The 13,215-nt window shown below is 44.0% G+C and overlaps 1 protein-coding gene across 6 annotated transcripts in view; it reads left to right on the plus strand.

Moving 5' to 3' along the window:
* The window catches only part of FAM135A (family with sequence similarity 135 member A), a 143,414-nt gene that overhangs the window by 53,591 nt on the left and 76,608 nt on the right, over nt 1-13,215 (plus strand). For all 6 annotated transcript variants that reach the window (XM_059730908.1, XM_059730888.1, XM_059730901.1 and 3 more), the window contains one exon: nt 5,551-5,630. In XM_059730908.1, the coding sequence (XP_059586891.1) occupies nt 5,551-5,630 (80 nt within the window). The remainder of the gene's footprint in view (nt 1-5,550; nt 5,631-13,215) is intronic.

The raw sequence follows: 13,215 nt of genomic DNA on the forward strand, positions 1-13,215 counted from the left end.
AGATGGATGGGCATTAAACATTGCCCATGGTCCCTACACAACAGCATTCCCTACCTTATACCATTTTCTTCAGAAGCTATTCTCAAAGAAGGTTCTTGCCATCAGAACTAGCTTTGTTGTTTTGTCTAGAAGCCATAAAAAGCCATTGTGGGAGTACATGAGAAGAGATTTCTACTCCTAACAGTGTAGAAACTTACATTGAAGAAGACTAAACAAGTACATATGCAACCTCAACTTCAAGGTAGTAACAATTGTGTTCAGCTCATCTCTTGAGGCTCAGTGCTCGTTTGAAACTCAAGCCATTCACTCCATAGAAAGAATTTAACGTTATAGCAGGCCCCCAACCATGTACAGTACTTAAATAATGCCTTACATACTCTCTACATCTGAGTGTTCACAAAATGATCATAATGGTGCATCTCAGAAGTAAGGGCTTTGACGTCTATCTTTATTTGGAGTATTAGCTGGTCAAGGGTAGATTCCAGCAGGAGATAAAATGTGTATGGAAAAAGTTCTCAGCTTAAGCAGAGTCCAGGACTTCATGCCAAAGATGCTCTCTTATTTATTTGACTGGAAGTAGGTCATCCTTTTGTTTGGTGTTCCCTTGTAGCATTTTCAGCCTGCCACCCATCTGTTAGGTTCTAATTTAGCAATCCTGAAACTTCTTAAAGGGCTGTTACACACTAGTCTGTACTTCTGCCTAGACCTCTGCATAGGCTTTGCAGTGCTCAGGATGACTGTTTAACTCTCTGAATGTTCCTTGCACTACCTTACTCTGAAGACTGACTGCCTAGTGACTATCCTAGTGCTCTTTTGGCAGATTCCCTGTGCAACATTCCACAGTGACAGGTTAACAAAGGGTGCAGTCAAGCCTCTGACAGGCATAAATATTCAAGAAAATCAAATGATGTACATTTTAGTTCAGTAATAATACTTTATAGATATCCACTTACCTTTCCTTTTTCAAAGCCAGAATGATAGCTATTCTTGCCTTGAATTATATATTGAATTTATGCCTGACTTGCTGGTAATCTGTGATTTTTAACTCCATTTAGCAGCATTTAATTCAGTGAGCGTAAACATCATTAATATGCAAAAGACAAGTTCTAACAGGTTCCTGGAATTATTACTCTTCAGGAAACTTCAAATCCATTAATAGTTACTCTTTAAGTATCTATGATTTTTCCCAGCCTTTCTAGTAACATGAAGAGCTTATTTGGTGTTTTGCTGCTTTAGTCAAAATGCGTACACCCATCTTAAAATGGGTGAGAGGTAAGCTAACACAAATTGAAGTGTTTATTACACTTAGCACAATTGACCTGTGTGATGAAAGTAACAGGTCTTTGCTCACAGAATTGCTGTTTGGTTGCAAAAGTGGGCAGAATTGAGATATATAGATATCTATATATATATATATAGAGAGAGAGAGAGATTAAAAAGAGTTAACTACATCATAGCTGAAATTTCTGATGGAACAAGGTTGACAGGTTGTTTTAAAAACAATTGAAAACAGAAAGGGAAAGTTAACTGGGGTGGTGAGCCAATCACAAAGAAGGAAGGTACAAAGTCAGAAAAAATATGCTTTAGGCAAATGAAGGGTATAGCTAGGATGAAGCTTGACTAAAACAAAGAGTGGCTGTAAGAGGAGATGAAAGGAGAGAAAGAGTAGAGTGTAAATGAAATACAGTGGAAGTGATTTGCAGTGTAAATGAGAAGAAGTTAACATTTAACAAATGTTCCTTTTGAATATGGGGTTTAAAAGCTATGGTCCCTGGGCCAGATCCATCCTGTGGGTCTTCTGAAGGGCCTGAGAATTCAGGATTGGGGATGGGGGCCTATCATCAAATTCTGGGGGTGCATTTTGGTGGCAGGAGGCTGAGCAATGGCTTTGTTAGTCCCTGTGGCTAACACCATCATAGCTCAGGTACCCACAGCAGCTTATGCTGCTGCTACTTGCTTCCCCTCCAAAGCTGTGTCTGTATCTGGCCTGTGAGGAGCCCCATGGTATAGACCCAGCTGGGGGGGCTGGGCAAGTCTGACAACCCCTGCTTTAGTGTTTATAAATTTCATAGATTTCATAGACATTAGGGCTGGAAGGGACCTCACGAAATCATTAGGTCCAGTCCGCTGCCCAAAGGGCAGGAAGTCAGCTGGGGTCATATGACCCCAGCAAGATAATCATCCAAATGCTTCTTGAATGTGTCCAGAGTAGGTGCTTGCACCACTTCTGGGGGGAATCTATTCCAGACTCTGGAGACTTGGATGATAAAGAGGTTTTTTCTTATGTCCAGTCTAAAATGGTCTTCCAGCAGTTTGTGACCATTTGACCTTGTCTTCCTTCAGGGTGCCCTACTGAATAGATGTTCTCCCAGATCCTGATGCCACACCCCTTATATACTTATTGGCTGCCACCACATCCCCCATGAGCCTACACTTCTCCAGGCTTGAATCCTATGCCTATCAGCCTTTCCTCATTAGGCCTGCTCTCTTGACCTCTGATCATGCACATGCCTTTCCTCTGGACTCTCTTAAGCTTTTCCACGTTTGTTAAAGTGTGGAGCCCAGAAGTGGATGTAAACTCCGGCTGCAGCTTCACCAAGGCCAAGTAAAGCGAGAGAATGGCATCTTGGGTCTTGCTTGTGATGTATCAGTAGATGCAAGCCAGGATTTTATTTGTTTTGCCGGCTGTGGCATCGCATTGGTGGCTAATGTTCATTTTGTGGTCAGTCGTGACCACCCCGCACCAGGTCTCTTTCAGTCTTGGTGCTAGTGATATATTTGATATACATCATTGAATGGAATAGTGTCTGTTGCATGTTGAGACTTCTTGTCTGAAGGGAGATCCTTACTAGTCATGGTATTTGAAAATTAATTACAGTATACACTTCTAACATTTTGGTAAATATCTTAGAGTCGTAGAGAAGTGGAGCTGGAAGGGACCTCCAGAGGTCATATAGTCCAACTCCCTGCCTGAGGTAGGATCATCCCTATCCAAACCTTCCTATACAAATTCATAATCTAATCTTTGTAAAACTACCATCAATCCTAGCACAGCACAGCACGGCACAGCACATAACACCCTAACCTGCTACAGGCAAAACAGGGAAACTATGGCAGCCAATGTCCTGCTTCTATAAAAGGTTATTAATATATACTCAAGAGACCTGAGGTAGAGGGCCTTGCCCCCTTGTGCAGTGGAAGACAAAAAACTACACTGTTCGTACCAATCTGGCTATGTGCAGTTGATCTGACCCAGAGCAGAGGGGCAATGCCCTCTAGCCAAGAACTTTGGGCTTTAAATTGCAGAAAGAGCATGGCACACCCCAGTCAAAATGCCCAGCCTTGGCTGCAGCCAACACTCAATGCCTTTGAGGAAGGCTTAAAAACATCAGAAAGGGGAGGTGGAGCAACCAGTAAAGCCCATGCATGGGAAATACCCATAGTAGAACATAGGCATAGATACACCTAGATCATCCCTGACCAGTGGCTGTCCAACCTCTTGAACACCTCCAGTGATGGAGAGTACACAACTTCCCTAGGCAGTGTATTCCATTGTGTCACCATTCTGTCATCTGCTTTGTGTAGTTTATTCCTCATTCTAGTTAAAACATTGCTTCACAGATAAGAGGTTGAGTTTTTTATTTAATGTTCACATATTGTGCCCTGAGCTGAACCACTTCTAAATCAGGGATGTCAAACTCATCGGGCCCCACATACCCAATGAGTGGAGCAGGGGCAGTCTGCAGACCTGATTGGCTCAGTATATCAGATTGGACTTGGAACATGCTAGCCCATCCCACATGCCATGGGCTGGACCCACCTCTGTGTGCCATGTGCACCAGCTCCGGCCCCCATAAGCTGCATGTGACATGAGGGTCTTGTCTTAGACTCACGGGCAGCACCATGGACTGCATGATAGGGCTCAACGGGCTGGATTTGACTAGGCCATATCTGTTTTAAAGTCCAGTATTTTTAAAGACCTGGTGTTAAAAGCTCAGCGTACCAGCCTACCTTGAAAAGTTTCTTGTTGTTCTGGCCCAAGGTATGGAGAAAGTGTCAAAGTTCTAGTCAAGATGATTGTGTGCCAAGATCTAAAAAAATGCAGTTATGGATCCAGCAATAACACTTATGACTATTGTATTTTTTAAAAGCCTCTTCAGTAAGGGAATCCTACAGTAAAGTGGCAACTTAGCCATATTACTAGGGAGAAGTAGAAGAGTATCTCATGTAAGTGATACTTTGCCAAAACTTAACCCTCTCTGCTAAAAGCCTGCCCAATGAGGTCTTGTAATGTTTTCAGAAGATGTCCAGGCTTGGACTCTGACCATCCTCAAAAAGCAACTACCAAGAATATCTTCCCACATATTTTCACCAAATGAACTTGGTGTGCAGATAGACCTTGCAGGAGGTTACTCTCAGCTGAACTTAAGGTTCCAAATATCTGCATGGTTTTGTCCTGGGGACCCAGGTACACATTAAATCAGAGGGGTGACAGGATAGAACCCTGAGTGATCCCACAGGATAGTTCCTTTGCCCATTGTCACCTTCTGGGACCTCCCTGCTAGGAAGGAGTGGAATCAATTAAGAGCATTCCTACAAATACCTATCAAATCATGTAAACCTGTTATCAACATTTTATGGTCAACAATATCAAAGGTCTCTGAAAAATCTAATAGGAACAATAGAGTACAGTTTCCCCTTTTGATCTTCACATGAAGATCATTGACTAAGACTATAAGTACAATCTCTATGCTACATCCAGGTTGAAAGCCTGACTGAAGGGGTCAAGGAATATGAAAGTGTCCGCATGTGCTGGGGGAGCTGTCATGTGACCACTCATTCAATGACATTCCCCCAAAAGAGAGGTTGGAAATGGGGTGGTAGCTGGCTGGGGAGTCAGCATGAAGAGAGTTTTGTTTTTTTTTTAGTAGGGAATGGATAATTGCAAACTTAAGAATTTCTGGTACCCTGCCCTCCCAAAGACGGGTAGACAACCCCTACAACAGTGGCACCATCCTTTACAAGCCATAATGGCTACAAGTCCACCTCACAACTGGATGCCTGTATTCCACCAAACACTTTGTCTGCACTGGTGCAATGAATTGATGCAATTGAAACTGATGCTTGTAAACAGGGTAAGACTGAGCTTTGCCAACCCTGAACTCAGACTCTTCTGCTAAATGGGTGGTCTCTAGGCTATATGGAACACAAGAAATTTGGTCTGAAAAGTTGCTAGGAAACTCATCAGATTGGATTGTAGATGGATTCAGTTTCCAGGCAGACACATGCCGGATTAGCAGGCTATTCATTACCTGGAATGGTATGAACCCAATACAAAATTATTACCAATTAGCAATTAGAGTGGAAAGGGGAGATAGCTTAATTTAAGCTTGGAAATCCTCTCCTTTTTTTTTTTTTTTTTGAAAGTGTAGAATTTAGAGGAAAAGGTCATCAGAGGGAAAATAGTTTCATAACAATGTGTCCTTTGTATATTGATATAGAAAGATGCTGTTTATCTTACGTTTTACACATTTTTTTCTTTTACTTCAGTTTTTACCAGATTCGTGCATCTATGAAAATTCCTCCAAGAATTCCACACAAATTAGAAGCTAGCTTGTTACGTGCTACTGGTAAGTACAGGAACTTTTCCAGTGAATAAGGTTTAATCTGGTCCTGTTTATTAAGAGGATAACCTGCCAAAATGGTTAGGTGCAGAATTTGACTTGCTGTACATTAACAGTGCTTCACTTTCTGCTTTTCTTAAATTAAAAAAAAATAACCAAGAATAAAATTGGTTTTGGGTGAGCTGCAAAATACCTTGGTTACATATGGAGCTTGTTTATCTTTAACAATTATTCACAAAAAAGGACTGTAGAATTCCCTTGCTGCTGCTAAAGTATGCTCCCCCATCCCTGCCAGCCACCAGCTGAACAGGGCTGTACTTTTTGCCTCTTCCCTCAACTGTCTAGAGAGAAGTAGTTAGTCATATTAGTCTGAAGTTAGGCAGGGTATGGTGACCCCTTAGAAGCTAACTTGAATATCTGATACCTTACAACAGTGAGCAGCACTGATTAGGTCCCCAGCAGCCCATTAATTCTTTTCTAACTTTGTGGTGTTTGCACATCCTAGAACACTGGGGGGGTGGGTGGGGGGAAATTCATGAAGCAAATTAACCATTTTGATTGCTGATATCAGAGTTTCCAGAGCTGCTAGACGAAAAAAAATTCTGCTTGTAAACTAAGTCCATTTAAAGTAGAGTCACTGAGAGACTCATTTACCATAACTGCCTTAAAAGTAATTGTGAGTAGAACCATGATTTAAAAAGCATATATTATGACACATGATTTGCAGTCCATTTGTTTGAAGAATAGTCATCTTTTTTTATAGTGCCATCTATTAAAATGTTTTGGTGAAAGGAAATGTATCAACTTAGGGGTAAATCTTGAAAATCAAGAATCTAACAGTACAGGTGTGGGACACAGGAACCAACTTGCCCATACTCATAACTCTTTTAATGGTGTCGTGTAAATAACTACATATTTTCTAATTTTTAATGTCTTCATATAGATAAATATTTCTTTTTAATGTATGATATGATTTGGAGCAGACTTCAGTTACTTTTCATAAAGTAACAGTGATACTTTTATAATTCAGATGTATGTATCCCAGCTCTTGTGCTATACAGGCAGGTCCTTGGACTTATGACACAATAGGTTCCTGAAAACCACGTCTTAAGTTGAAATGTTGCAACTCAGAACCAATTTTCTCATAAGAAAAAATGTTATAAATGGGGGATTGGTTCTTGAACCAAGGCCCGATACCCTATTTTCACCAAAAGTAGAAGGAATTCTGGGTTAGGATACATGGAGGTCAAGGGAAAAGGGATTATATGGTGGTAGGGGTCTGCTACAGATCCCCACACCAAGGGGAAGAACTAGATTTGGAACTCCTGAGGCAGCTCTCGGACACCATAAAGACTAGGGAAGTGGTAGTCATGGGGGACCTAAACTACCCAGACATCTGCTGGGAGACGCAGACAGCAAATTCCCACCGTTCACGCAGGTTCCTATCCTGTGTACAGGACCTCCACCTGATGCAGGAGGTACATGGTCCCACTAGCGAGAATGCCTTACTGGACCTGGTATTGGCGACGGGGGGTGACATGGTAGGGGACCTACAGATTGGTGGTCACCTGGGGGACAGTGACCATGAAATAATAGAATTCACCATAAGGTGTAGAGTGGGAAAGGTAACTAGTAGGGTGGAAGAGCTAGACTTTAGGAAAGCTGATTTCAATGAACTCAGGCGATTAGTCAAGGACGCACTGCAAAGTAGGAGTTTTGAAGAGATGGGAGCCCAGGAAGGGTGGCTGTGCCTTAAGGAAGCGATCCTTTGGGCACAGAGGGAGATGATCCCGATAAGGGGGAAAGGGGCCAAGAGGCTTCCTTGGCTGACCAGAGAAATCCAGAGCAGCCTAAGGGCAAAAAGGGGCTCATATAAGCAGTGGAAACAGGGAGAGATTACTAAAGAGGAGTATACCTACTCAGCTCGCAGTTGTAGGGAGGCAGTTAGAAAGGCCAAAGCTACCATGGAGCTGAGGATGGCATCCCAAGTTAAGGATAACAAAAAATTGTTTTTCACATGTATAGGGAGTAAAAGGAAGGCCCAGGGCGGTATAGGACGACTACTGAATGGGCAAAAGCAATTGGTGACGGACAGGGGGGACGAGGCTGAACTCCTCAATGAGTTTTTTGCCTCAGTGTTCCTAAACGAGGGGCAAAACAAGTCTCACAGTGGGACTGTAGAGAAGCAACAGCAGGGTGCCAGACCAAGCGTTGACCCTGAGATGTTGTAGAGTCACTTGGAAGGACCGGATGTGTTTAAGTCAGCAGGCCTGGATGAGCTCTGTCCGAGGGTACTGAGGGCACTGGCTGATGTCATTGCACAGCGACTGGCAAGAAAATTTGAGCACTCATGGCGCACAGGCCAGGTCCCGGAGGACTGGAAAAGGGCCATTGTGGTCCCTATTTTCAAGAAGGGGAGGAAGGAGGATCCAGGCAAGTATAGGCCAGTCAGTCTCACCTCCATCCTTGGCAAAGTCTTTGAAAAGATTATTAAGGCTCATATATGTGAGAGCCCATCAGGAAAAATTATGCTGAGGGGAAACCAGCATGGGTTTGTAGTGGGTAGATCATGCCCGACTAATCTAGTTTCTTTTTATGACCAGGTTACAAAACACCTGGACGCAGGAGTAGGGGTAGATATCATTTACTTAGACTTCAGGAAGGCCTTCTATATGGTATCCCACCCCATACTGGTGACCAAATTAAGAGGCTGTGACTTGGATGATTACACAGTCCGGTGGGTGGCAAATTGGCTAGAGGGCCATACCCAGAGAGTGGTGGTGGATAGGTTGGTATCAACCTGGAAGGATGTGGGCAGTGGGGTCCCACAGGGCTTGGTCCTTGGACCGATACTCTTCAATGTCTTCATCAGTGACTTGGACGAGGGAGTGAAGTGCACTTTGTCCAACTTTGCGGATGATACAAAACTGCGGGGAGAAGTGGACACACCGGAGGGCAGGGAACAACTACAAGCAGACCTGGACAGGTTGGACAAATGGGAAGAAAACAATAGAATGCAATTTAACAAGGAGACATGCAAAGTGCTGCACCTAGGGAGGAAAAATGTCCAGCACACCTACTGCCTAGGAAATGACCTGCTCGGCAGCACAGAAGCGGAAAGGGATCTTGGAATCCTAATGGAATCCAAGATAAACATGAGTTGTCAGTGTGACAAAGTCATCAGCAAACCTAACTGCGCTTTATGGTGCATCAGCAGATGCATGACAAACGTAACCAAGGAGGTGATACTTTCCCTCAATCGGACACTGGTCAGACTGCAGTTGGAATACTGCATCCAGTTGTGGGTGCCACACTTCAAGAGGGATGTGGATAACCTAGGTTAAGGGCTTGCAGGCCAAGCCCTACGAGGAGAGACTAGGGCACCTGGACCTCCTCAGCCTCCGCAAGAGAAGGTTGAGAGGTGACCTTGTGGCTGCCTATAAATTCATAATGGGGGCGCAGAAGGGAATTGGTGAGGATCTACTCACCAAGGTGCCCCTGGGGGTTACAAGAAATAATGGCCATAAGCTAGCAGAGAGCAGATTTAGACTAGACATTAGGAAGAACTTCTTCACAGTTAGAGTGGCCAAGGTCTGGAATGGGCTCCCAAGGGAGGTAGTGCTCTCCCCTACCCTGGGGGTCTTCAAGAGGAGGTTAAATAGGCATCTGACTGGGGTCATCTGAACCCAGCACTCTTTCCTGCCTATGCAGGGGGTCGGACTCGATGATCTATTGAGGTCCCTTCCGACCCTAACATCTATTGAGGTCCCTTCCGACCCTAACATTTATGAATTTATGAAAAATACCCCAGAAGTTTGTACTCGATCAATTATAGACAAGTAATACAGCTACATTAATATATTTATATTGTAAATAGCAATCATATTGATTTGGAAGAACTTCTTTGAGGTGACTTTGCTGGACTTTTTGAAGGGTTCTTGGCTGGAGTCTTCTCAGGAGTCTTGGCTGCAGGTTTTTCTGGAGTCTTGTCTGCTTTCTTAAAGAAAGTGTCCAAGGAAGTTTGGACAGATGTTCTCCAGGGAGATGAGTGACACAGCAAACTTGTTAGCTGGCATGGCATTGCATCAGATCAAGCGTTGTAAGTCAAAACTGGTGTTGTAAAGTTGAAACAGGGTGTTAATCTATAAACATTATAAGTGTGAAACATTGTAACTCGAAACATTGTAAGTCGAGGACTGCCTGTACATCTTTTAGTATGCACTAAGTTAACATTATGTTTGCAAAGTAAAGCACTTACATTAGGAAATGCAGTATTAAAAATGCTGAAGCAGTGTTAAATAAATTCCCTTCCACATATGCATTGTGCTGTAATCTTCAATTACTTGGCCATATACTGTTTTTACACAGGTTTTCTTTCTTTCATCCTCTGTCAGTCATCTGCATAGTTCATCATCAGAGCTCAAAGCTTTATATGTAGGGACCTACCAAAATTGTGATTTTTGCATTTTTTGCAGAAAATGTGAAATCAGGTGTTTTCTGCGAAAAATGGCGGGCTCTGCGATTTTGGTGGGTTCACTGCAGGGGAAAAAAAAAATTTACTAGCAAGCAGAGAAAAGGTTGGGAAGGCCTGCAGCCTTTAACCATGAGGGGAAGGGAGAGAGAGGGAGCAGATGAGAGGCTGAGCCTGTGACATAGGCTCAGTACAGGAGTCAGTCCAGGGCCAGTCAGGGAAGCAAGAGGGTTTTGGTGCCGTCTTTTAAGCAGCCAGAGGCATGCTGCTGCTGCAGCATGTTGCAGCCTGAGGGGATTGAGCAGGGATGAACATGGAGAAGAAATCTTCCAAGAGAGTCAGATACGTTTCAGCTCTGGACTGTGCACGGCAGTATCCTGCAGGGACCTGGCGTGCAGCTGGAGGCAGACTGTTCTGTACCACTTGCAGTGTGACTCTGGATGTGTTGAGGAAAACCAGTATAAATCGACATGTAGGCCGTGTCCAGATGTGCATGCATGTGCAGTTTCTCGTGCCACAAACCTCTTTGCGGTGCTACAAACTGCAAGCCTGGAATGTTAAAACATGCCCTGTGCTGCAGATTTGCAGTGTGGGGACAAAATTTGCTATCCAAGATTTCCTTGTAGCAAAAAACACTGCTGAGGGAAAAAAAGTGGCATGGTGCATGCTACAATAGCATGCACCAAAACAAATGAAAGTTTGGTCCTCCCGAGACATGCGCTGGTTGCTGAAGAGATGGTCTGGCTGCTGGCCAAAGCATCTCTACTATTTCATTTGTGCCCCAGCTGCTCCAGCATGCCAGGAACCAGGAGGAATGCGGAAAGGACAGTTTGCCTGAAGTGGGACAGTCTGTCCCTCACCAAAGTGCACGTGCCAGGGGGGTGCACTATGGCATAAAGTAACGGCACAGATTTGTGCTTTTGCAGACTCATGACCCTGCACATCTAGATGAGGCCTTAGAGTCAAAGGTGCATATGAAGCAAAAGCCTGCTGCAGAGACTGAACATCAGAGCAAGAAACAAACGACCATGTCATCGCTCTTTAACAGCACCACAGAAAACAGCTTGGCAAGGTGAGGGTGGCATTTTCCCTCACAGAGGCTTTCGTGGGTGGTGAACATCTCACTGGAAAAACTTGATCACCCGAAGTGAAGGGGCTACCTGAACCAAAATGTTCCAAATGCTGGCAGTTTTCTTGTGTATGAACAAGCTTCACCAAGACTGTCTCCCTGCAGTGATTGCCTTGCATATGTAGACTGCAGTGGCAGAATATGAATCCTTCTCTATTGTGACTGATGAAGCCACTGACCCTCAAGATAACTATGTGCTGCACATTTTATTTGTACCTGGGAGCTGAACAGACCTGGACCAGCCTGTTTTTCAAACAGAGCCGCTCCACCTCATGTCTATCAATTTTTCTACCATATCTCAGACCATAGTGAAGGTAAATGTCAACTACAGCTTGTCAACTAAGGTCTGGTACAAGAAGTCCCTCACCACTCAAAGTGAAGACTTGCATGTGACTGTGTTGTTGCTGTCACTAGAGCCTGTGCTCGCAAGATGGAAGTCATGGTTTAGTGCTGTCCGTTACCATGCTGAGCATATGCTGTACTACCAGCAGTTTATGAGCAAGAAGCTAGAAATCGCACCTGGCACACAGTGCATGCTTAAGCTTTGTGATCTCCTGGAACAGGGAGACATTCAAGATCAAGTTTTGCTAGAAAATGCCTCCTGGTTCATGGAATTTCTAATGAGGTTTGAAGGCTGGCAGGCTGTGATCCACTATGCACATCACAAGCTGATGCATTTGATAAATTGTGTTGAAGACATGGCATCACAAGAACTGTCAAGGTGTCAACATGAAAACCAGAAGAGAAAGGGACCTGTGAAGCTGAAATATTACTACAGGTACAATCCGTCACTGCCACTGCAGTTCAGACAGACAGCTGCCTCCTTCGTTAGTACTGTTCATATTTTAGTCCCCAACCAGGTGCCTGTTCTGAATTGTGACTCTCAGCTACTGAAATCAATCGCTGGATGGCAGAAACAACAACAAGAAATGTGTGGCTTACATGAAGAGTGCCTCTGCCTGTATTTTGGGACTTTGTCTGTGACCAGTTTCCAGATCTGTACAACCTGACAAAACGCTGCCTCACCATTCCAAAAAACTCAGTGAATGCTGAGCGTGCCATCTCAGTGTATGGACAAATGTTCATTCTGCAGAGAGAGAATGTCAGCAGCAACTGCTGCTGGATGCTGCATGCTAGCATTTAACCACTAGCATGAATTGCCTGTCTCAAGGTTAGCATTAAGTAAACTCCTTTTTACAGTGTCCTTTAATAAAGTATAGTTGTGATATTAGTTACAGTTCATGTTGTGTATAGCTTTAATTTAATAAGACATTGCAGTTTAGAGTTTAATTAAATGCTTAGATTGCCTACTAATGGCTTCAATGGGCTTAATCAGGGTAATTAAGCTATGGTTCTGGCCATCTGCTAATCTGCAGGAAAGGGTGGGACTGCTGGGGCCCGTTGGCCAGTCAGAGGCTTGCGCCATGATAAGTCCATGAAAATGATGGCTGGCCCCATGATCTGCCCCCAAAATTGGCTGCCTGCTTCCTCAATTTGTGTAGATCCCTATTTATGTCTACCACACAGACTTCTGCCACTTACACTATTGAATAACTGATAACAGTAGTAAATTGTCTTCTCTGTGAACTAGAACTGGGGAGGATTGATGCATACTCCTTGCCACTAGTTTCACCAGATGCTGCCAGCAGAAAAACAGAGAGACAGAATCTTGGGTTCCATTTCAGGCTCTGGAGAGGAGTGTAGTCTCAGTCAGACTCGTGTGTTCCCCTGCAATATGTCCCAGGTCTTGCCTCTTCCCCTTGCCTAGTTCCGTGTCACAGCCCATCCTCCTTAACTATTTAGGCACAGCCCCGGTCCTTAAACTTCTCATTCCAGTCTCCATCTCTATGCCTGGAAAATCTTGTGTTTTCCCTCTCCAGGTTTCTCTTTCTGTGTGCATCTTCCTTTCCCAGTTCCCAGTTGTAGTCTGTCTCCCCAGGCTGCTCTTTCAATTTCAGTCTCCTGCTTCCACTTCTCTTACCAGCACTCCC

This window comes from Alligator mississippiensis, chromosome 1, assembly GCF_030867095.1.
Source record: "Alligator mississippiensis isolate rAllMis1 chromosome 1, rAllMis1, whole genome shotgun sequence".
Taxonomy (NCBI): domain Eukaryota; kingdom Metazoa; phylum Chordata; order Crocodylia; family Alligatoridae; genus Alligator; species Alligator mississippiensis.